Below are 25,158 nucleotides of genomic sequence, written 5' to 3' on the forward strand. Positions count from 1 at the left end.
TACAGTAGACTTATATCTAGTTCATTAATTATAGCCTATTCACAAAAAAGGAAGAAGAAGCAGAAGAAAGAAATAAATATGTCTGGTTTTCACTATTAGGCCTATCCTTAGCATACGTTTATAATTCTTAACTTTTTCACCTATATCATTATGTTACCTCATTTATTATTTTTCTTTCTTCCATGATCCTGGGACGCAGACAGTTTCGGACTGTTACAATTCGCTTTTTGTCTCACGTATTGTGTTTCTATTGGTCACTGAAAATGATCCGTCATAGACCTACGTCATCATTTCCGTTTCCGTATATTAAACTAGATGAATCTAGTAAGGATTTTTAACCGCTGTTTGTATTCTTCCACTGGTTTCAGTGCAGTGCGTGGGTAACAAAGATGACGACGGGATCTCCCCCTTGAAAATAAAACGTAGAATAAACGTGGATGTAATTGATCAGCTTACGGTTTGTTTTGCTGTACCAAGTGTTTGATAGCAAGGATGTTTACGATGGCTGGTCTGTAACATCAGTGTGACTCAGGTTTGTTGCATTGCCTGTCGATGTGATGATTTGCTGCTCGGATGGGGTTATAAATTGAAGATAATTGTGGGATCTCATAGCTTCGGTACAATGACTGATGACGATCGCTGGGATTTACTGATCATTCTCAGCTGGTCTGACTTGTGCGTGACGAAGGTCCTGTAAAATTAGAATTGTGGCTATGGAGGATAGCACTGAGGAACTACGGGAGGAGTGGACTTTGCTCCTCTGGACCGTGGTTGCTGTTCTGGTCCCAGTGTTCATCACACTGTGGTGCAGCTTCCAGCGTCCAAAACGCAAAGTTCAGCTGAAAGATCTGTTCCGAAAGGGCAAACACGGCTGGCACTACACGGACCTCTTCAACAAGCCCACCTACTGTTGCGTGTGCTCTCAGCCCATCCTACAGGGGGCGTTCTGTGACTGCTGCGGCATATGTGCGGATGAGCAGTGCATACACAGAGCAGATCGCAGCCTCTCATGTAAGGAGATCATGACCCAGAGTAAGACAGATGGGAGGTTCTGCCACCAGTGGGTCAGAGGAAATGTGCCCCTCGCCAGCTACTGTGCCGAGTGCAAACAGCAGTGCGGGACTCAACCTAAACTCTGCGACTATAGGTACTTAGTATAATCCTGAGTTTTATGATTGAAATCACAGAAAAGCACACATTACACACATAACCGTGTTTTTGGAGAATTTTCATGGGAGATAAATTAGTAAAATAAAATGTGGCTCATATTGAATCAACATAGACCTGGAAGAAAAGTTCTTAAAGGGTTAGTTCACCCAAAAATTAAAATTCTGTCAGTAATTATACTCGCCCTCATGTTGTTCCAACCCCGTAAGACCTTCGTTCATCTTCGGAACACAAATTAAGATATTTTTGATTAAATCTGAGAGCTGGATCACTCCTCCATAGGCTTCTAAGGGACTGAAACTTGCTGGCCCAGAAAAGTTATTAAAGACATCGTTAATATAGTCCAAGTGACTACAGTGGCTCAATCTTAAGTTTATCAAGCGACGAGAATACTTTTTGTGCGCAAAAAACAAACAAAAATAACGACTTTATTCCACTATTCATTTCCTTCTCTCTGGGCCTCGAGTGAGTTCACGTAGTGTTTTAGCGCAGCGCGTCTGTGTTGCTCATCACACGTAGGCTCACTATTGGCCAACGCTGGTCATGTGTGTGATGCGTGTGACGTACAACACAGGAGGAAGGAAATGAATAGTGGAATAAAGTTGTTATTTTTGTTGTTTTTTTGCGCACAAAAAGTATTCTCGTCGCTTGATAAACTTAAGATTGAGCCACTGTAGTCACTTGGACTATATTAACGATGTCTTTAATAACTTTTCTGGGCCAGCAAGTTTCAGTCACTTAGAAGCCTATGGAGGAGTGATCCAGCTCTCAGATTTAATAAAAAATGTCTTAATTTGTGTTCTGAAGATGAACGAAGGTCTTACGGGGTTGGAACAACATGAGGGTGAGTAATTACTGACAGAATTTTCATTTTTGGGTGAACTAACCCTTTAAATTTACACTAGCCTAGTATAGTGAAAGAGTAAATATTTGCTGGGGTTGTTCCCTTTTTCTGTCATGGCACTTTCAGATGGTCAGCAACTTTCCAAGGATTAATAAATCAGTTTTGTAAAAAAAAAAAGAAAAGAAATGGGAAGAAACTCAATTCTTGAGGAAGAACAAGGGCAAAATGGCAAACAATACAATGCTTTCTAATAGGGGTTTGAACGTTTTAACAAAAAATTTCTCTCACCATAAACAGAAAGACTATTTTGATTAGAACTAACGCCCACCCTCCTGCAGCATCCATAGTTTTATCAATATTTACAAAAGTCAAAGTTAATATTTACAAAAAAATCTTAAAGGAAAGAAAAGTGTTTTGCTACTTAACATAGCAAGAAGGATGGCAATAACCTGAAGAGCAATAGCAAATGAGAGAAATCTATTTTTGTTGAAGCACCTGAAAATGCATCACTGACTGTTGTCAGAACAAACTATGTGTTTAATCTTTCCAAAGCGCGATTTGATTAAAAAGTCAGTAATCCCAGTAATCTAACTATTAATGTGCGATCCTGGACCAGTTTCTTTCACCTTAATCCTCAGTGTCAAAGGTAGCACTAAACTGGTGTCAGATTAGCTTTTGTGAGTTTAAAATCACTTTGAAATCATTTGTGCCATTATTTTATGATTTATTAAAGGAGAACTTTATACTTCATTTTTTTTTAATTTGGAGTGCTGTCAATACAGAGAACAACGACAAAAATCGTGTTATCCTCTTTTTAAAATTTGCACCCTGTTGACTTCAATGGGGCAATATCTTTACATCATTGATGTGTCATTACAAGTGCACAGGTCATGTGAGTGATTCCTTCAGAGTGAACACGAGTGAATCTGACTGCAGTAGATGTGAAAAATATGTAAAAAAATGATGTTATTTAAGCCAGCGCAAATACCTGTGTTTACATCATGTTTTCGGTTGAAGTCCAAAGTAGTCGATTGCCGAGTTCACGCGCGTGATCATAGGTAACTAAACCTATGCACGTGAACTCGACAATCGACTACTTTGGACTTCAACCGAAAACAGGATGTAAACACAGGTATTTGCGCTGGCTTAAAGGAGAACTCCGGTCAATTTTAACATTGAGCAAATTTTTTTGTAAATTTGGAGTGCTGTCAATACAGAGAACAACGACAAAAATCGGTGTTGCCTACACCGTGTTATCCTCTTTTTAAAATTTGCACCCTGTTGACTTCAATGGGGCAAGTTTTAAACCTGCTTTTAGCCTCTTAACATCCTTGATGTGTCATTACAAGTGCACAGCTAATGTGAGTGATTCCTTCAGAGTGATCATGGGTCAATCTGACTGCAGTAGATGTGAAAGATATTAATAAATATGATGTTATTTCAGCCAGCGCACATACCTGTATTTTCTTCCTGTTTTCGGTTGAAGTCCAAAGTAATCGATTGTCGAGTTCACGCACGTGATCATAGGTAACTAAACCTATGCGTGTGAACTCGACAATCGATTACTATGGGCTTCGACCGAAAACAGGAAGAAAATACAGGTATGTGCGCTGGCAGAATAAACATTATATTTATTAATATCTTTCACATCTACTGCAGTCAGATTCACCTGTGATCACTCTGAAGGAATCACTCACATGAGCTGTGCACTTGTAAAGACACATCAAGGATGTTAAGAGGCTAAAAGAGGTTTAAAACTTGCCCCATTGAAGTCAACAGGGTGCAAATTTTAAAAAGAGGATAACACAGTGTAGGCAACACCGATTTTTGTCGTTGTTCTCTGTACTAACAGCACTCCAAATTTACAAAAAAATGAGCTCAATGTTAAAATTGACCGGAGTTCTCCTTTAAATAACATCATTTTTATCCATATCTTTCACATCTACTGCAGTCAGATTCACTCGTGTTCACTCTGAAGGAATCACTCACATGACCTGTGCACTTGTAATGACACATCAAGGATGTAAAGAGGCTAAAAGCAGGTTTAAATATTGCCCCATTGAAGTCAACAGGGTGCAAATTTTAAAAAGAGGATAACACGGTGTAGGCAACACCGATTTTTGTCGTTGTTCTCTGTATTGACAGCACTCCAAATTTACAAAAAAATGAGCTCAATGTTAAAATTGACCGGAGTTCTCCTTTAAGGTTGTATCTTGTTGAAGATAAGAAATCTTACTATGAGATTTCTTATCTTGTTGAAGATAAGAAATCTTACTATGAGATTTCTACAGAGGGTTTGCAGTCAATAAAGTATCCATTTCAGTGTTTTATAACAAGCTACAAGTGCCCTCACTCACATTTGCTGCTTTTATTCGGGAATAGGTGTGTATGGTGTCAGACAACAGTGCATGATGACTGCCTTCCAAGTCTAAGTGATGATCTGTGTGATCTTGGAGAGTTTCGCTCTGTTATCATACCTCCATATTACCTCTATCAAGTCAACAAGCTCCGCCGAAGGCACCCTGAGGAGTACAGCAAGGTGAGGATCTATTCACAAACCAAAACATCTGTCATACAGAGACATTTTTCTTTTCTTTTTCGAAAGTTTTAGCTGTGCACAGAGGCAGATTTGTCTGTCAATCAATTGTTTAGTGTGTATTTAAGGGGTCATCAAATTTCCCTTGATCTTTTGACATACAAGACATCATTGTGCTATAAAAACATACACTAAGTTTCAGAACTCAACTTCCTTGTTAGTCTGTTCTGTATTTCGGTTTGTATTTCCACCGTTTTGTATTTCCACAGCATAAAGGTAAGATCTTACAAATTTATGAATGAACCGCTTGTTTTAAAATCTTCCTGTTCTACTGATATTTATTATGACATCCACTTCAAACATTACAATGCTCATGATAATGTTTGCTAACTATAATAAGTAAATCCACTTCACCTGCTCTTCGGCAGCGATACCTTATAAATATACAGAGTTCAAAGACAAAATTCTAAAGATGGCTGTGTGCTTGTTTCCCTAGCACATAAGGTCAATTAGTGGACCTCAGGGAATGTCATAAAATAATAATAAAAATGTAGTTTCATTTAAGATTTGGACATTTTTATTTGCATAACAGATTTTCTCTCATTTTTACACTCTGAATAATCCTGATTGAGTGGTACCAGAGTGGTACTTTTTTTTAATTTATACAGTCTTTTTTAATAATCTCTGGTACTATTTTACATGTAGTGGTACATTTTTCGGGAAAAAAAATGTACCACTCCTCCATTAATTAGAGAATGTCCTAAAAATCCTAAGAATGCCATTCTTTCAAAATCTGCCATTGTGCCTGGAATATCATGTGTAATCAATTAATTAAAATGTAAGAATCAGATCATTATGAAATATTCAGCTAATTCTGAGAGTAGAACACATTAGATGTGTCCCATTTTACATACTTATGAACTACTTCTACTCCATAGTGTAGTATAAGTTGTGGTAGTAGTGTTTTAACACTGAGAATTTAAAAAATGTACCGGTATATTGCAGTATAAATTTCTGGCTGATGTATTTTTCAATGTAAGAATGTTTTAGATAGACATCTTTGACTGTTTCGCACAGTCTTGTTGCTTTTTCAGCATATTGTGTATAGTCGCTGCATCAAGTTTAAATGAAGTTCTTTGAAAAAAATGCATCACAAGACCCTGCATTCCCTCCCTATAATTTCAGTGCAGCGTCTCGTTTATAAAAAGCCACAGAAGCTTCTACTTGACGTGCAAATTATTTCTTATATGAAACACTTATTATATGCCAAATTAAAATATGCATAAACTTTTTAAAAACTACACTTTTGATTCGATTACAAACTGAGTACTAAGTTTTTTGAAAAGTTACAATTTGTAGAAAAGAGAACCAAATCAAGAAAAATTGTCCCTCAGTTCCTCAGCATCAGTGATGAAATGATCAATTCATGCACTGTCCACTGGATGAATGTAATTAAATGAACCTAATTGACTGTAATTGTTTATTTGTATGCTCGTAGCTTGCTGCATTGTGCGGGTGTGGCTGGACTCCGGTATTGATCTTGGCAAACACAAGAAGTGGCAACAACATGGGGGAGGTTCTGCTGGGAGAATTTCGTACCCTTCTGAACCCTGTACAGGTAGAAGTTGACTCTGCTTACATTCACACACTTGGCCAGTGTTTTTCTGTTTCTATGTATTCAGTCTCTTTTTATGTATATATTTTTTGAAGGATAATCAAATTTGTTTTGTTTCTCCCAGGTGTTTGATCTGTCTGAGCTGCCCCCCTCTAAAGCCCTGCAGTTGTGTACTCTTTTGCCCCCAGGCAGTGTGCGTGTTCTGGTGTGTGGGGGAGACGGCACAGTGGGGTGGGTTCTGGATGCCATTGATACCATGAAGCTGAAGGTGAGTGCTGTACAATAAGCTAAATAGTTGAGTGGATACATTAGATTAAAGTCAGATGTGAATGTTAACCAAGCTTTTTTTTTTTTCATGTGTTTAAGTGCCGTAATATATACTGTATATATATAGACTGTACATTCATGTGCCCTGGCTAGTAGGATGTGTAATGTCATTATGCGATGCATTATTTTTACATTTGTGGTGTTATTTCAAAGAAAAACAAGTATTTTTTTGTTTTTTGGGTTATACAATATTGTTTGTTGGTCTCTTATTCTAAATAGGGTCAAGATCAGTTTATCCCTTTTGTGACCATCCTGCCGTTGGGCACAGGCAATGATTTATCAAACTCTTTGGGATGGGGAGCAGGATACGCTGGTGAGATCTCAGTAGAACAGGTGCTCAGGAATGTTCTAGAGGCTGAAGTAGTCAAGATGGACAGGTGAGACCCTGGCTGTGCTGTAAAGTCTTGTATTATGAGGTTTGGATTTTGTTATTCTTCAATTTATTTTGAATTCCTGCTTTGATTGTTTCAGGTGGAAAGTTCAAGTTGCCTCCAAAGGAAACTATTTTCGTAAGCCAAAGGTCAGTATACACTATACAGTATGTGAACAACCAGAAGGAACATTATAGTACTTCAGAGTGCACAAGAAATTATATGTTAAAGTAATTTAAACTGGCATAAAATCTATTTTATTAGCATAACATTCCATGAAATAACTATGTATTAATTTAGTTGTATTTATTATATCATTCATGGTGCTTTTGATTCATTAAAGCTGCAGTCTGTAACGTTTTTGGGTTAAAAATTATCCAAAATTAATTTTTGAGCAAGTATAACCAGCCAGTGTTCAAACTATGCGCTTGCCTTAGCTCGATTCAAAATGGTAAGCTTGTAATAATGTATTTAATTCCAGTGGTACTGGTGGATTTCCGCGGGAAATTCGAGCATGTCTTTGCGTCATTACTTCACATCTGTAAACATAAAGAAGGTGTCTCGGGTAGTAGGCTATATTGTGTGTGAGGATGTTGGAGGTGGAGATTTATAGCCTTTTCTTGCAGCACTTGATATAATTAAACTTATCAATTTGATGGTGGACCGGAAAGGTTCAAACGACAATCACCAGTGACATCTGGAGATTTACCCGTTGTAAAACGTGAAAGACTTTGAAGAAAAAAAGAGACTGCAACCGGCCCATGCGAAAACAAGGATAAATATCGAAAGGACATTAAATGTATTCACGCAATGCTGATGTTGTTAACATTAACAATTTGAGAACAAAGTATAATTTGCACGGTTTGACGTGATATGATAAGCAATCGTTAGATTTAATCAGCGCGATTTACTGCAATGCTTTTTTCCCCTTAACATTAGTTGGTCAGAACAAAAGTGGATGTTACTTGTTCAGACGACATTTTCTGGTGAAAATTATTATGTTGGTCATACTTCCAAAAAGTAGAATCTGTGATTGCGAAATGACAGTATCCACACCACATCCATGATTGACAGCCGCACATTCTCCTCAAAACATTGGATTAATCCGCGCTTTGCCATGCCGAGGCACAACGCCCGTAAAATTGATAATTCCGCGAATAACTGCAATTGCAGATTTCGAACAGAGATGGTGACAAAGAGGAAAAACTGTGGACTGCAGCTTTAAGTGGTGAAGAAATGAGATTGTGATTTTAGCTCAAAGCTGTTTTCTCGGCAGGTGTTGGCCATGAATAATTATTTCTCAGTGGGTCCTGATGCTCTCATGGCACTGAACTTTCATGCGCACAGAGAGAAAACACCTTCCTTTTTCTCCAGCCGAATCATCAATAAGGTCTGGTGCATTACCTGTCCATCTTTTCATTTCACAGGAAAATGAAATCCAAAAAGCTTATAAGAGTATTTCTACATATGTTTATTAAGATAAACTACATATTTCGGTGCAAATACGTTTATATACAGTGAGGAAAATAAGTATTTGAACACCCTGCTATTTTGCAAGTTCTCCCACTTGGAAATCATGGAGGGGTCTGAAATTGTCATCGTAGGTGCATGTCCACTGTGTCCAGAAAAATCCCGAAATCACAATATATGCTTTTTTAACTATTTATTTGTATGATACAGCTGCAAATAAGTATTTGAACACCTGTCTATCAGCTAGAATTCTGACCCTCAAAGACCTGTTAGTCTGCCTTTAAAATGTCCACCTCCACTCCAATTATTATCCTAAATTAGATGCACCTGTTTGAGGTCGTTAGCTGCATAAAGACACCTGTCCACCCCATACAATCAGTAAGAATCCAACTACTAACATGGCCAAGACCAAAGAGCTGTCCAAAGACACTAGAGACAAAATTGTACACCTCCACAAGGCTGGAAAGGGCTACGGGGAAATTGCCAAGCAGCTTGGTGAAAAAAGGTCCACTGTTGGAGCAATCATTAGAAAATGGAAGAAGCTAAACATGACTGTCAGTCTCCCTTGGACTGGGGCTCCATGCAAGATCTCACCTCGTGGGGTCTCAATGATCCTAAGAAAGGTGAGAAATCATCCCAGAACTACACGGGAGGAGCTGGTCAGGGCCGGATTAACCATTAGGGCAACTGGGCACTTGCCCAGGGGCACATGGCATCTAAGGGGCCCTGACAGGTAGGAGGAAATACACAGAAATTTAATAAAGTTATCAAACACTTTACAGTCTTCACTGCATAAAGTGCATCTACGTGGGTTCACGCAGACAAAGTCTTTCCTCCCTCCCCGCTGAATGCCAGCGATTACTAATTCGTGAAATGCACTCCCGCTGGTTGAGCGCGGTAAAGTTCGTTTTAGGTTCGATATTAGCCGGACATTTGTTCTATAGGGCCGGTAGTCTAACAAAGATATCAATAGCAAGATTAGTTTTAACATTATGTGACCATTGTATATCGACATGATGAAAATATTCATTCAAAATCATTTGTGCATTAATGCTGCATAATTATACCTGAGAATGCTTTGACGCGTTTCCACAGCGCACGATGCTTAAGGGAATGTCTGCCAATTCCACCAACTGCGGTAAACGTAGTCTATAATTTGTATTATTTAAAATTACTTTTAACATTTAAAAACAGACGTTTTCAAATTCCAAAGCTTGCAGAAGGTTCCTAATGGCAATACTGACTTAGGCTACAGCTTTCCTGGTAGCCTTGAGTGAATTAACTTGTCTAAGAAAATGATTCATAAAACGTATAAATATCAGTTGAGCCTATGTTTACTTTCGTCACTGACGAAGTTTAGGGGTTCCGGCAAGATGGCGGACTGAGTAGTCAAGCTGTTTCGTGCTCTCACAAAATTTCCCAAGTTAGTTTAGTTTGACAAGTTTTTTTTCCACCTCCACCTGCTAATACACATACCCAAAGTTGTGGTGCCGATATGGAAGAACATTGTTACGAAATGGAAATAGCTGTAGGTTCGAGCAAAAGGGAGAGAGGTGCTGATTCTGATCCACCCACACCGAGTAAACCCCAAAAAGGGAAAAAGTCTAAAAAACCAACAGAGAGTGAGGAAAACGAGGTGCCCAACTCGGCTATTCTGGATGCGATTAAAGCCCTTGGAACTAAGGTAGATTTACAGCACGAAGAATTAAGCACGCAAATGAAGCAGCACAGTGCGATGATTGCAAGCGTTGCTAAGTCCGTCCAAATAAATGCGCAGGAGTTACGAGAATGCAAAGACAAAATGAAAATGATGGAGAAACAAATTGAAAATTTGTCCGAAGTCAATAATGATCTGAAAATTCGTGTGCTGGAAGAGGAAAGATACAAGAGAAGATGGTGTCTTCGCATAAAAGGTCTCAAGGAGAACTCAAACGAGCGCATAAGAGAAGATGTAATTCAACTTCTGGGCAAGATAACGCCTGAGTTTGCTTCTACTATGGAAGAGGCTGTGGATGTCGTGCATCGGGTGGGAAGAAAGGAGACTGGTCGTTCGAGAGAGGTGATCATTCTTTTTACCCGCAGATTGGTGCGGGACGAAGTATGGAAGAGAACCAAGTCGTCATCGGTGTGCAAAGAAGCTGGCATCCGTTTTGCCGAAGACCTGACGAAAGAAGATAGACTATTGAGACGCGAATTATGGCCAAGAATCGAACAAGCCAGAAAGGAAGGCAAGGCAGCTGGGTTTAGAGGTCCATTTGGATATATCGAGGGTAAACGTATCTCTTAAAAAGGGTATTGACTACTTCTCTTTGATATGAGGTGAGGTGGGGTGATAAAGGAATGGGACTCTGTTTTTTTCTATCCCACAAACTCTACACGTAGTCTACATCTTTATTTGGATTTAAATTTTTAGTTTTTGTATTCAATTTTAAGTTTTATCTGTTTCATTGTTCATGTTCGTGTTAAAATCTGATATCTCATTTTCTTCTTTAAATTGTAGGGGTTTAAAGGACTCAGTTAAGAGGAAGGCAATTTTCTTATTTTGCAAAAGTCAAAAATCACATTGTTTTTTTCTGCAAGAAACACATTCAGAGTTGTCAGATGTTACCTTTTGGAAAAAGCAGTGGGGGGATGATATGATTTTTAGTCACGGTTCAAATCGGTCTGCAGGGGTCGCAATATGCATGAATAAATGCCCAGGCAAGATTATTACTCACAAGGCTGATGTTAATGGCCATTGGCTTGCAGTGGTCCTACACTTGGACGCAATATTTTTCATTTTAGTTAATGTGTATGGATATAATGTCCAAACCCAGAATAAAGGTCTGTTGGAGACAATAACAAATGTCATAAGTGACCTAAAAACTAGTTACCCTACAGATTATATTTTAATCGGCGGCGATTTCAACATGGCACCAGATGAATACATGGATAGACAACCGTCTAAATTTAATATTTCTCATGTTAACAGTATTATTCAAAATTTCTGCTTATCCAATGTTTTAATTGATATTTGGAGAAACTTAAACCCCACTGCCAGACACTTTTCATGGTTCAAACCGAATGCCACTTCTAAGTCGAGAATTGATTATTGGCTCGGATCTGAATCTCTTTCAAATAATGCGACTAAATGCAATATTTCAGGTGCCCCCTTAACAGATCATTGTGTGATTAACTTAATCTTAGAACAAAGAAATAAATCTTGTAATACTAGAGGCTATTGGAAATTCAATGCAGACTTGCTGAATCATATTGATTTTTGTACATACATTAAAAAAATAATTGCTGAATTTAAAGTAAAAAAGATGCCAAGTGGTATTAAATGGGAATTCTTAAAACATAAATTAAGAGAATATTCAATGACCTTTAGCAAAAATCTGATGAAAAAGAAACGTAAAAAAGAAATCCAGTTAATACAAGAGATTAATAAATGCTGTTGTCAACCTAACATGTCAGATGAAGATAAAGAAAAACTTATTAAGCTTCATTCCATTCTAGATGAATTCTATATTAAAAAGGCAAAAGGGGCATATGTGAGATCCAGAGCTAAGTGGCTGGAAGAGGGGGAAAAAAATAGCTCATACTTCATTAATTTGGAGAAAAGACGACAAGAGAAAAATTCGATCAGTAGTTTAATAGTGGACCAAGTAGAACAATTAAATCATAACTTAATAGTAAAAGAGGTGTTTAAATTTTACTCCAAATTGTATTCCTCTTCTTTTTCCTCTGTTAATTCTAATTCTTTTTTTCAGATGATAAAAAATAATATACCGTCTATTGATAGTGTATTTAAAGAACTATGCGATTCAGACATAACCATACAAGAGCTTGATGCGGCGATTAAACAGAGTAAACCTGGTAAATCACCGGGTCCTGATGGGTTAACCACAGATTTTTATAAGTTTTTTTGGGATGACCTAAAATATCTTTTATTTGAAGCCTTACAAGAGTGTATTAATAATATTGAATTATTGCCAACTATGAAACAAGGGCTTATCATTTTGATACCTAAGCCAGGAAAGGATAAGAGGATATTAGATAATTTACGCCCCATAACACTACTAAATACTGATTACAAACTGTTTACTAAAGCACTGGCTTCCAGATTAAAAACAGGAATATCACAAATTATTAGTGTTACCCAATCAGGTTTCTTAAAGAATAGGTCAATTCATAATAATATCAGGTTAGTTTTTGATTTGATTGAATATGGTCATTTAATTGAAGAAGATGGTTTAATTTTATTTCTGGATTTCTATAAGGCCTTTGACATGGTGGAGCATTCTTTTATTTTTCAAACTCTTAAACATTTTGGTTTTGGTCCTAAATTTATTAGTATTGTTGGAATGCTTTATAAAAACATAAACAGTTCTGTAGTTCTTACTCAAGGTACATGTCCAAGATTTGAGGTTAGAAGAGGCATCAGGCAAGGATGTGGATGTTCACCTTTATTATTTATAATGGTAGCAGAAATGTTGTCTATTTTACTCAAAATGGGAACCATATCTGGCATTGATTTTGAAGGTAATAATTTTATTGTCAGTCAATTTGCTGATGACACTACTCTTTTTTTTTAAGAAATGAACAGCAAATACCCCTAGCACTTCAGTTAATCAAGTTTTTTTCAGAAGCTTCAGGTTTAAAGCTAAATATGTCAAAATGTGAGTTATTGGCCATTCACGATCATCCTAATGTAACATTATACAATATCCCAGTTAAAAATGAAATTAAATATTTAGGTATCTGGTTATCTAAGAGGAGGGATAATTTAGAACAGTTAAATTTTGATAAAACTTTGGATAATTGTAAATTAATTATGAATACTTGGCTGCAGAGAGACATAACAATTTTTGGAAGAATTTTATTGACAAAAATAGAGAATCTTTCTAGATTCATCTATCCATGTTTCTCTTTAGCAGTTTCTGCAAAAAAGATAAAGGCAGTTAACAAATTAAACTTTGATTTCATATGGAAAATGAAGAGTCATTATATACGTAAAAGTGATATGATTAAAAATTATGAAGAAGGTGGTCTTAAAACGATTGACTTTGATATTATGAATGGGGTCATTAAACTTAGATGGTTGCAGTCTTTCATTAATGATAAGTCCTCCTTCTGGTTTGAGATTCCTTCTATCGTATTCAACAAATGTGGTGGCATAAGTTTTCTGCTGCAATGTGACTTTGAACTTTCCAAACTCCCTGTAAAACTTTCTGCTTTCCATCAACAAGTATTATTATACTGGAAATTGATTTTCAAGCATAATTTTAGCCCTCATAATATGTCAATCTGGAACAACAGATGTATAACTGTGAACAGAAAATCTTTGTTTATTGATGAGTGGTGGCAGAAAGGCATATGGTCACTAACACATGTATTGGACAATGTTGGTAATATACTGAGCCATATTGCTTTTTGTGGTAAGTACAATATAAGCTGCTCCTCTAAAATGTATGAAAAAATTATCAAGAATATTCCATTACCGATGCTTAAATTAGTAAGTGAACATTTGAAATATTCAAGGATAATAACTAAACTACAAGAACTTATTATAGAAAATGTAAGCTTTCTTGACAGAAAATGTTCTAACAAATTCTTAAGAGACTGTTTAGTACATCAATGTTTCCCAGGACCGGTATTAAGAAATTATATTTTTCGTCATTATGAGAAGAAAGAAGTGTGTAAAATTAGGACCAATTTTCTTTCATTTCCTGTTAATCCTAAATGTAAAGAGGTGCACTTTAAAATTCTGAATCATATATATCCAACAAAAGAATTTTTAAGAATGAGATTTAATGTTGGGGATTCAAATTTATGTCAAATATGTAAGGTAGAGATAGAAACGGTTGAACACTTGTTTTTTCAGTGCATTTTGGTAAACAAATTTTGGAATGATGCATTGAGATGGATGCAACAAAGAATACCTGTAAGGTTGATATTGTCGTGGGAATTTGTTAAGTTTGGACTATTAATAAAGGATAAAAAGATATCTTTTATATACACAAATGTAAATTTTTCAAAATCCCTCCAAGATTATTGGTTTTTAAGGAGGAATTTAGAGTATATTTGGAGACCGTGAGAAGGATGAAAAGTCCTAAAGCAATGTATTTGTACTCCTTATTGGAAGATTTTGATTTTATAAATGAATAATGTCTTACTCCCCTACTTTATATATTTATTTGTTCTTCTATTTTTTTATTTTTTATTTTTTTTATTTTATTGTTATTATTACTATTATGTTTTACCTTGGCTTCAATTTACTTAACCTGCTGATGGGAATCATATGTATATTGTGTTGTAATATTTGTATGTACGCTCAGGTTTGTTTGTAAAATATGAAACTACGAATGCCTTTTTGTTAATGTTCTATAAATATGTCAAAAAAAAAAAAAAAAAAAAAAAAACTTTCGTCACTGACACAGACGAAAATGAAAAGACTAAGTTCAGCTTTAGGAGGGGAAGAAATAGGCCAGGATAAGGAGACTGGGAGAAAAAGAAATATGAAGATGAGGAGAGAGCAGGTATTGACAAATAATCTAATGACAAGGTTTTAAAGATAGCCTATTTCTTATAATTTGTTGGCCTTCAAAAGTCCTAAATTGCACATATGTAGATCAGAGAAATCCAAATTTTCTCGGGGGAGCATGCCCCCGAACCCCCCTAACTACACCGGGCCCTTGAGTCTTGTTGCCCAGGGCACAGGAAATTGTTAATCCGGCCCTGGAGCTGGTCAATGACCTGAAAAGAGCTGGGACCACCGTTTCCAAGGTTACTGTTGGTAATACACTAAGACGTCATGGCTTTTGGATGATCCAGAGGAGTCATGGGAGAAAGTCATGTGGTCAGATGAGACCAAAATAGAACTTTTTGGTCATAATTCCACTAAACGTGTTTGGAGGAAGAAGAATGATGAGTACCATCCCAAGAACACCATCCCTACTGTGAAGCATGGGGGTGGTAGCATCATGCTTGGGGGGTGTTTTTCTGCACATGGGACAGGGCGACTGCACTGTATTAAGAAGAGGATGACCGGGGCCATGTATTATGAGATTTTGGGGAACAACCTCCTTCCCTCAGTTAGAGCATTGAAGATGGGTCGAGGCTGGGTCTTCCAACATGACAATGACCCGAAGCACACAGCCAGGATAACCAAGGAGTGGCTCTGTAAGAAGCATATCAAGGTTCTGGCGTGGCCTAGCCAGTCTCCAGACCTAAACCCAATAGAGAATCTTTGGAGGGAGCTCAAACTCCGTGTTTCTCAGCGACAGCCCAGAAACCTGACTGATCTAGAGAAGATCTGTGTGGAGGAGTGGGCCAAAATCCCTCCTGCAGTGTGTGCAAACCTGGTGAAAAACTACAGGAAACGTTTGACCTCTGTAATTGCAAACAAAGGCTACTGTACCAAATATTAACATTTTCATTTTGCTGTACCAAACATTAACATTTTCTCAGATGTTCAAATACTTATTTGCAGCTGTAACATACAAATAAATAGTTAAAAAATCATACATTGTGATTCCTGGATTTTTTTTTTTTTTTGATTATGTCTCTCACAGTGGACATGCACCTACGATGACAATTTCAGACCCCTCCATGATTTCTAAGTGGGAGAACTTGCAAAATAGCAGGGTGTTCAAATACTTATTTTCCTCACTGTATGTAAGCATATATTCCTTTTTTTTTTGTCTATCTAATGTCTAATGTCTCATATTGCGAATGCAACTGGGTTCCATGAGAAGGGGGACAAGTATTGGTGTTGACACAATGGGGAACGACATCTGTGTGACTGGTGTCTGGGCATAATTATTGGCAGATGGCAGTCTATGACGTTTACATGTCATCAACTCTTTTGTCTGAAGTAAACATGCAGGCATGCCCTGAAGAATGGAAACAATACACAGCATCTCATTCCCCTTCTCAGGGAACCTGGGATGCATTCGCAACCTGAGATGTTCCCTTTTAAAGTGGGACTTCAATACTGCGTCTTGGTGTTGAAGCTATGGGGAACGCAATACCTGCTACTCCATGCAGAAGAATGCCTGCCTCACTGTGAGTATGCACAAACAGAGCGAGCATAGCACTTAAGTGACTCTAAGGATATAGCTGGAGTCAGAAGAATGCGTCAACATCCAATGGCACGTCATATGTGAGTTATGCAAGAGAAACACGGTGGCTCTAGGGAATAACCCCTAAAACTTCTGACTTTACAACCCTCTACAATGTGAGTAAATCTTCACTCGACTAGAGTAAATCTTGGACGACTAAATAATGTCTATCATTAGCCATTGGCTAATAAATTATTAGATTTTACTCACCAGTGTGTTAGAGGCTAAGTATAAGTTTAGCATAGATATATTTTCACTCGCTGAACACTGAGCGCTTGAGAGTTTCGCTCTCCGTCAAGCGATCTGTACTATTTCAATTTAGCTCAATGGATGCGCAGCGTACCTGTATTTGACGTACCGTAAACTCTAGTGTGAAGGCTCATGACTCGCAGACGCTTTGCTGAGGGCGCTGTGTTTCTCACACAGAGAGAGCGAGAGTCTTACATACCTCGCAGAATTGACGCGCTACATGTAAACGATATTATTTGTTGTATTTACCTGTCAACAAGCAGAAGATATGCCGGTTTCTTCGGTATGAGCAGAACTAATGCGCAAACGGCAATCTCATTGGCTGGCGTTGATATTTCAGCAAATCAGTTCGAGCTAACCCTTACAACGTGATTAATATTCATGAACCCAGCAGTTCATCAATCCTTAGTGCATTGTATATTGTTAGTAGTAGAATTAGTAGTACTATTAGTATCTTTTAAGAATAATTACTATTATCTATAACTATTATCTTTTTTTTTTTACTGAAACACTGAATGACCAACAATATCTTAAGCACCACCACCAGTTCCAAGTTTAGTTCAAATGACAAATACGCAATGCATTTATACATGGTTACCGAGTTTTAGTTCTAATTATTACAACCCTCTGCCATCTGCGCTTTCTCCGCTCTTCCCACTCGTACTTTTTCTTCTCCAACACTTTGATCCCTGCTTCGACTGCTTGCCTCCATCTGCAGCGATCTGCAGCTGCTGCTTCCCAGACTGCTGGATTGATGTTGCCTGCCTTCAAGTCTCATTTACAAACATCTTTGTAGCGAAGATCAGGCCTTCCTGCTGGTCTGGAGTCCGTAGCAAGCTCGCTGTAGAGTAGATCTTTGGGTATACGACCACCCTGCATGCGACTGACATGGCCAAGCCAGCGCAGGTGTTTCTGAGAGAGTAATGCAAACATGCTTGGTATTCCCGCCTTGGCCAGAACATCCTTGTTTGGGACAAGGTCTTGCCAGGTGATGCCCAGGATTTTCCTGAGGCAGCGCAGGTGGAATGAGTTGAGTCTGCGTTCTTGCCCGGAGTACAGGGTCCATGCTTCACTACTTTATATTAGAGTACTGAGCATCCAAGCTTGATACACCCTCATCTTGGTATGGGTTGTCAGCATGGAATTATCCCAAGCTCTCTTTGCTAGGCGGGCCATAGCTGCCGCTGCCTCACCAATCTAAGTGTTTAGCTCGTCATCCAGGGAGAGGTTGCTGGAGATGGTAGAGCCAAGGTAGGTAAAGTTATCTACCACTTCGAAGGTGTAGTCAGCAATGGAGAATTTTTTTTTTTTTTTTGTGCAGTCAGGGTAGCGTCATCTGCGAAAAGCATCTCCCGTATCAGAACCTTAACTAACCTTAACTCTGGTAATCAGTTTCAGCTGCTTTAGTGTTAATGAAATTAACAGCAGGTGCACTAGATGGGCAACAGTGAGACAACCCCCAAAACAGGAATGGTTTTACAGGTGGAGGCCACTGACATTTTTTCCCTACTCATCTTTTTGGACTGTTTTTCACCAGTTTTGCATTTGGCTAGGGTCAGTGTCACTACTGGTAGCATGAGGCGATACCTGGACCCTACAGAGTTTGCGCAGGCAGTCCAGCTCCTTCAGGATGGCTCATCAATACGTGCCATTGCTAGAAGGTTTGCTGTGTCTCCCAGCACAGTCTCAAGAGCATGGAGGAGATTCAAGGAAGACAGACAGCTACTCTAGGAGAGCTGGACAGGGCCGTAGAAGGTCCTTAGCCCATCAGCAGGACCGGTATCTGCTCCTTTGTGCGAGGAGGAACATGATGAGCACTGCCAGAGCCCTACAAAATGACCTCCAGCAGGCCACTGGTGTGAATGTCTCTGACCAAACAATCAGAAACAGACTTCATGAGGGTGGCCTGAGGGCCCGACGTCCTCTAGTGGGCCCTGTGCTCACTGCCCAGCACCAGGGAGCTCGATTGGCATTTCCCATTGAACACCAGAATTGGCAGGTCCGCCACTGGTGCCCTGTGGTTTTCACAAATGAGAGCAGGCTCACCCTGAGCACGTGACAGACAGGAAAGGGTCTGGAGAAGCCGTGGAGAATGTTATGCTGCCTGTAACATCGTTCAGCATGACCGGTTTGGTGGTGGGTCAGTGATGGTCTGGGGAGGCATATCCATGGAGGGACGCACAGACCTCTGCAGGCTAGACAATGGCTCCCTGACTGCCATTAGGTATCGGGATGAAATCCTTGGATCCATTGTCAGACCCTATGCTGGTGCAGTGGGTCCTGGGTTCCTCCTGGTGCACAACAATGCCCGTACTCATGTGGTGAGAGCATGCAGGCAGTTCCTGGAGGATGAAGGAATGATACCATTGAAGGGCCACCACGCTCACCTGACCTACATCCAATAGAACACCTCTGGGACATTGTGTTTCGGTCCATCTGACATCACCTGGTTGCACCTCAGACTGTCCAGGAGCTCAGGGATGCGCTGGTCCAGATCTGGGAGGAAATACCCCAGGACACCATCCGTCGTCTCATTAGGAGCATGCCCCGACGTTGTCAGGCATGCATACAAGCACGTGGGGGCCATACAAACTACTGAGTACCATTTTGAGTTGCTGCAATGAAATTTCAGCAAAATTGACAAGCCTGCTGCATAATTTTTTCACTTAGATTTCCGGGGTGTCTTTGAATTCAATCCTCTGTAGGTTGATCATTTTCATTTCCATCAAACGATGTGGCATCCTTTCGTTCATAACACATTACCCAGTCCATATTAGTATAGATATCCAGCATGATATTTTTCCCCATTGAGATCTGATGTGTTTTCAAAGTGTTCCTTTAATTTTTTTGAGCAGTGTAGTATATCCGTCTGGCGAGTAAACAAAGAAATTGACTAGCCAATGGTGATTCTATCCAAGGTTTGCATAGAGGGTTGCTTTAGATGAAAAATTAGAAGTAGTCTGCCCATAGTTACAACCTTAGTATCGTCTCCATCCAAGGGGAAGCATATATCTTAACCACAAACAAATAATAAAGGAGGGAGGCAACGAGACCATGGGACACATTGTGGTACCCAAAGAGATTGTCTTGAACCAGACTATACCCCGAGGGAATTGCAGGGGAGTCTAAAAGGGAAGTTTTTAGCCCTACTTAAATTCCAAATAATCGGAGAGGGCAGAAAAGATTAGTATGGGACACATAATGTTCCAACTAGCGCGACTCATACTAAGAAGCAAACCATTCAAAGTGGGAGCGTACAAATCTACTTTGAGCCCTTCTGCCCATCGTTCTGCCCATGATAACCCTTGTCACCAGGCTTAATTAATAATCCCCATCCCAAGGTTATAAAAGTCCTTAACCTTTAAGCCTCAACCATAGTTGGGGAGGGAGGTAAATGGAATAAAGGGACACAGAGCGGACTGCCCACCATAATACCATTTAACTATTATCAACCCTAAGGGGGTACTTGTTTACGGGGAGCTTTCAGGCCTGCTTAGAACTCCAGTCTTTTTCAGAAATTGCAGAGGGCAGCAAAAGAAGAGTGTGGAATGCGTTGCGTTCTGCCCAAAGTGACTCCTTTATCAAGTGACCCGGCCCCGACAGTTGGGGAGGGAGGCCAGTGAAAGGAAGGACACTGTGTGGACTGTTTACTGTCCGTCATTTATCTGCCTTGCCTCAACCCTGAGTAAATAAATATGCAGAGGGAAGTTCTTAGCCCTACTTAAACTCCAAAACAAATTGGAGAGGGGTGTAAAAGAGGTGAATGGGACTCGTAGCGTACTGCCCACATCAACTATTATTACCAAGCAACCATGACCCAAGGGAAACCTACACCTCTACTTTAAACCCCTACACTGGTTGGGGAGGGAGATAAATGGAACAGATGGACGCTTGCGGACTGCCCAACAAAACTCGATTTACCCTGCATCAACCCTAAGGTGACTTTGTCAAGAAGGAAGCTTACTTAACACAAATATGCATGGGATGCATGGCTTTCCACCAAATGTGACTTTCTGTTTACCATAGCTTTGTGCCCACTGTTGACTGATTGCAGCCCATCCACCAGGGAGCACATTATCCTACTCGACCCTTATGCATAAGGAAGGAAAAAGAGAGAGGATACTATCTTCGTCATTAGCTCTACCCTAGCAAGAGCCTCCCGAAAGTAGAATAGTTGACCTGGGCAGCAACAGAGGGATGACTGATTCATCTCCATTGTGGCAGTCCATTCTCCTACCAAGTGAAGAGGATGGGATGTCCTCGGACATGCAACCTACCACCTACCACCAACACCATGAAAAAGTCTCTGCATCACATGACAGTAATATTTGCACTATATTTACAAAATCTGCACATCAGTGCGCTATACAGGAGACAGAGAGAATGGTCAGCTACCATCCTCTCTTTTCCTTATTATTTTTCCCAAAAAATATAAACAACCTGCTTTATTCACATGCTTTATTAAGCAACAGTTGTTAACAACCATGAGTCCTAGAAGGATGTGAGATATTTCATATAATCCCAAAAGTGCATATACATGGAGGTTTTTTTTTACTCACAGTCGACTTATATAGTCCTCTAGAAGTACTGGAGAGAGAATCAAAATAAGGATTAAGTAATTTCTACTATCATCTCAGATCAGTAATGATCAAGAATAACCGAAGGGGTTGTATGGTTCACCGTGACCACCTCCTATAAAATCACTATCAGATGCATAGCTTTCTGATTGATAATCCAATAATCATTACAACTGAAACCTCCAGTAAACATGACGAAGGCAACCCAAAATCAAAGAGTGGTTGCATCATCTCTCTGCAACTGTCTTTCTCAAGCAGTTACTCTCAGCAGTGCTAACACCAAGCATTTTCCAATGACCATATCAATTCATGGGTCGGATTGCGACATGCACCTCTTGAATCATCAGTCCAAGACAAAGCCTGATGTCGGCACTTTAAAGGGTCATGAACCCCCTATTATAGCAGCAGTCAGTTCTCACCTCAGTTTTGAAAAATGCTACAAAAGTGGGCGTGGTGAACTGCGGAGTGGAGGGGAAGACTGACAACATAGCAACGGCTTTTGATTCACTCATTAAAAGTATCAAAGTTTCCCACTAATGCACACTGCAAATAACATTACAATCAACACAATATACACATGGCTTTGTAAGCTCACTGTAAATTACACAAATACATACAGTACATATCCTGTGACAGCTATAATTTATTACACAAATAAGTGCACAGCCATTTACATTTGTTCTCTGCATTTGAAAATATATATGAACGCTGTTGCATCGTTGATAACTTTTGAGGCTTATTTTTCTGCGTTTTTATAAACCATTTGATCGGTTACAAAGCAAAAGCAAATACTCGTTTTTGATCCATTAATGCATCTCTCACTTACTGTTTGCGATCTCACTGTTCGAAGCAACTGTAATAGGAAATCAATGTGTGCTGTCATGAATAATTAAGCAAGACGTCTTCTCATAGGATAAGGACATGCAGTCTCATGAATAATTATGAAACACAGATGAGTTATTGATGTATTATAGTTCAAGAAAACAACATCCTGTGACGTTGACACGAAGACGAATTTAAAATCGTGGTGTGCAGGACACCACCAGCCTGACTCGCTGCCGCATATGCTTTGCCTACAAGCCTTAAGGTGGTCTGGCACAGATTTGATAGTAAAGCTGGAGCCTTTACTGAAGATAAAGGAAGTCTTTACTGAAGCCCTGTGAAAGATAGCTAGCTAGCGTCTCCTCAACGGAGGGCATCTTCACATACCCACACTCACATAATCCCTCCACATTTAAATAATTTGAATGCTGAAAGGAAAAAATGCAGGCTCAGTATGGGTTCTTACATGATTTTCCCAACTCAGTGTGAAGATAAGGAAGAAATGGAAGGCTCACAGGGCAGGGACGATCATGGCCCACAAGGAAATGTGGGAGAAAAACCACAGGTGACGGGAAGCAGCAGCAGCAGGGCTATCCACGGGGCACAGGCACTTGAAAAAAAGACAAGCATGAGTGGAGCTTCCTTAATGTAAACTTGTCACTGTGAGGGCATCCATCAAGGGCTGAACATATGTGCTCCGCTCCAAGTCAGATGACACAGAGCTCATGTAAGTCCTCAGGTATAGGATAACGCCTACACAGAGGAACAAACTGTCTCGCTGCTCTCTATTGTTTACTTCACGCGCTTGCAAACTAACGGCTCTTGAAAACAAAAAAGCTTGTAACCCAGGCACCCATTTATACTCTCTGGCTTTCCACATGTGACATCATAGACTGCCATCTGCCAAAAATTATTGATGTTTGTTTACACATGCTCAGACACCGGTCACGCTGATGGCATTCCCCATAGCATCAACACCAAGACACAGCTTCGAAGTTCCACTTCGAAAGAAAACTGAGAAAATGTTATGATTCTGTTGTTGGATTATACATCCACAATTATATAAAAAAAATGCTTTTATATAATTATTTATATTAACCGTTTTTAACTATTATGTACTAACATTTAAATTATTTTTTGATACAATGCACTTATTGTGTACACACATGGTATTTGTAATTACTCTGTATTTACATCTATAACTACAATGTAAACCCTTCCCCTACCCTTTAACCCAGCCTTAAACAAAACCATACTCCCTAACATTAACCATATCTCACCTCAATAGCAGCAAAGGTGTTTTGCAATATAACATGAAAACAGTAAGTGCATTATACCAAACATTTGTGATGTTTTAACACCAGTACTTAGTAGTTAAATAAACCTAATATAAACTGGGGCTAAAAAAACACATATTAGTTAATGCTAATATGTCTTATTAGTAGGCCTACTACACAACTTATCCTGTATTAATGCACTGCTATGTTCTCCTTTTTCATTAAAACAGAAGTGTTTTGTAAATTAATGGCTAATAGTACTACCAATTGTCTTTTCCCATAGGCAGTGTACTTCCTCTATGGTACCAAAGATTGTTTAGTGCAAGAATGTAAAGATCTGGATAAGAAGATTGAGGTAAACATTTTAACTTGCTCCCTGAGAAAAGTTTTTTAGGAAAAGTGTTCTCTGATGGTTGCCTTTGTTATTATCATCATATGATTAGCATTTTCTCTGGAAGTCTGTAGCCTTGACATTGACGTCCTACTACCTTACTGGCCCTGTTCCAAATGGCACACTTCAGATGCACTTAAGGGTCTTGTGGACTTACAATGGCTGCTGTGTGCGCGTGTCCGTTAAGTCCACAAGACCATAGGCTGTCCCATTTGTCATTGTAGGCTCACAAGCACCCCCTTTGCAGCTGATATGCGCCCTCAATGCGCATTTTTGCCAAAGCAGCGTTACGTCACAAAAGTGCAGACTCGTAGGAAGGCTGCAAGTTTTTAGGGTATCATTTGGGACTGGGCCACTGTTGTGTCTTAAATAATACTGTAATGATGAATAACTGTTTCAAACTCGATTAAAACTGATGATAAAAAGAAATGTGATAATAGTCTAGCATAATTATTAGAATTTACAAATACTAAGAATCTATTTCTAACAAACATTATCTAGCTCTATATTGTTAATGTTTGTTACTGATTCCTGGTGCTTATTTGAGAACAGAATTTTCTTTAAAGCTGCAGCTTATTTCTGTGCCACAGCAGAACCAAATGGGATTGTAAACATAATGACTTTCTAAACAGGTTTCCCAAACATTCCCCTATCTACCATTGTTCATACAAAAAAGTTAAGATCCAACCTAAATGCCGTTAGACAGAAATTGACACGAGTGGACTAAACAGTTTTGAAAGCATCAGTGTTTACACTCTTCTTATATACGAATGGCTTACTTGTAGCCACATCTGCTCCGCACATTAATCAGAAATAGGAGAAATTGTTTTAATACTGAAAAAACTACATGCTTCAACTGTAATATTATCCATGGTGGGTGGTTTGTCAACTATGAAGGTGAAAACAAAATGCAATTGTTGAGAATATGTGAATACAGCATTAATGTGCTGCAACCATTAGACCACATCTCAGACCAAAAGTGCATTTTTAAAGTTGCAATGAAATAGAAGTAGCGACAGATCTTTTCCTCCATATTGTGATGTACATCCAAGTGAAACAGAAAATAATGTAGGGCTTTAACTAAATTATTGGTAAAGTCTTGCATTTACTGAACTGAATCGTGTTTCTAATAGATGTTCTAATGCTTGTTAATGCTTAATTGTGTCTTTTTAGCTGGAGCTGGATGGAGAGCAAGTGACTTTGCCCAATCTGGAGGGGATAATAGTGTGTAATATCGGCTACTGGGGTGGTGGATGTAGACTGTGGGAGGGAATGGGAGATGAGCCTTATCCTCCAACATGGTGAGAATCCAGATGTCACTGTATTGTACACTTTAGAGACTCATAGTTAGACTTTGTGAACATAGGCTAAAATTAAATTAAACTTCACAGATCTGGATCACAATAG

General features: G+C 39.0%; 1 protein-coding gene across 2 annotated transcripts in view; it reads left to right on the forward strand.

Moving 5' to 3' along the window:
- The first annotated feature begins 231 nt into the window (after positions 1–231).
- Positions 232–25,158, forward strand: part of dgke (diacylglycerol kinase, epsilon) — a 31,528-nt gene continuing 6,601 nt past the window's right edge. Inside the window, exons 1-9 of one of the 2 annotated variants that reach the window (XM_079882559.1) lie at positions 233–1,147; positions 4,394–4,550; positions 6,046–6,165; positions 6,287–6,430; positions 6,709–6,866; positions 6,961–7,009; positions 8,137–8,250; positions 23,644–23,715; positions 24,925–25,052. In XM_079882559.1, the coding sequence (XP_079738685.1) occupies positions 714–1,147; positions 4,394–4,550; positions 6,046–6,165; positions 6,287–6,430; positions 6,709–6,866; positions 6,961–7,009; positions 8,137–8,250; positions 23,644–23,715; positions 24,925–25,052 (1,376 nt within the window). In that variant the 5' untranslated portion in view covers positions 233–713. Of the gene's footprint in view, positions 1,148–4,393; positions 4,551–6,045; positions 6,166–6,286; positions 6,431–6,708; positions 6,867–6,960; positions 7,010–8,136; positions 8,251–23,643; positions 23,716–24,924; positions 25,053–25,158 lie in introns of both variants that reach the window. The other variant, XM_079882560.1, reaches the window with a different exon arrangement.

This window comes from Squalius cephalus, assembly GCF_949319135.1.
Source record: "Squalius cephalus genome assembly, chromosome: 10".
Lineage (NCBI taxonomy): Eukaryota > Metazoa > Chordata > Actinopteri > Cypriniformes > Leuciscidae > Squalius > Squalius cephalus.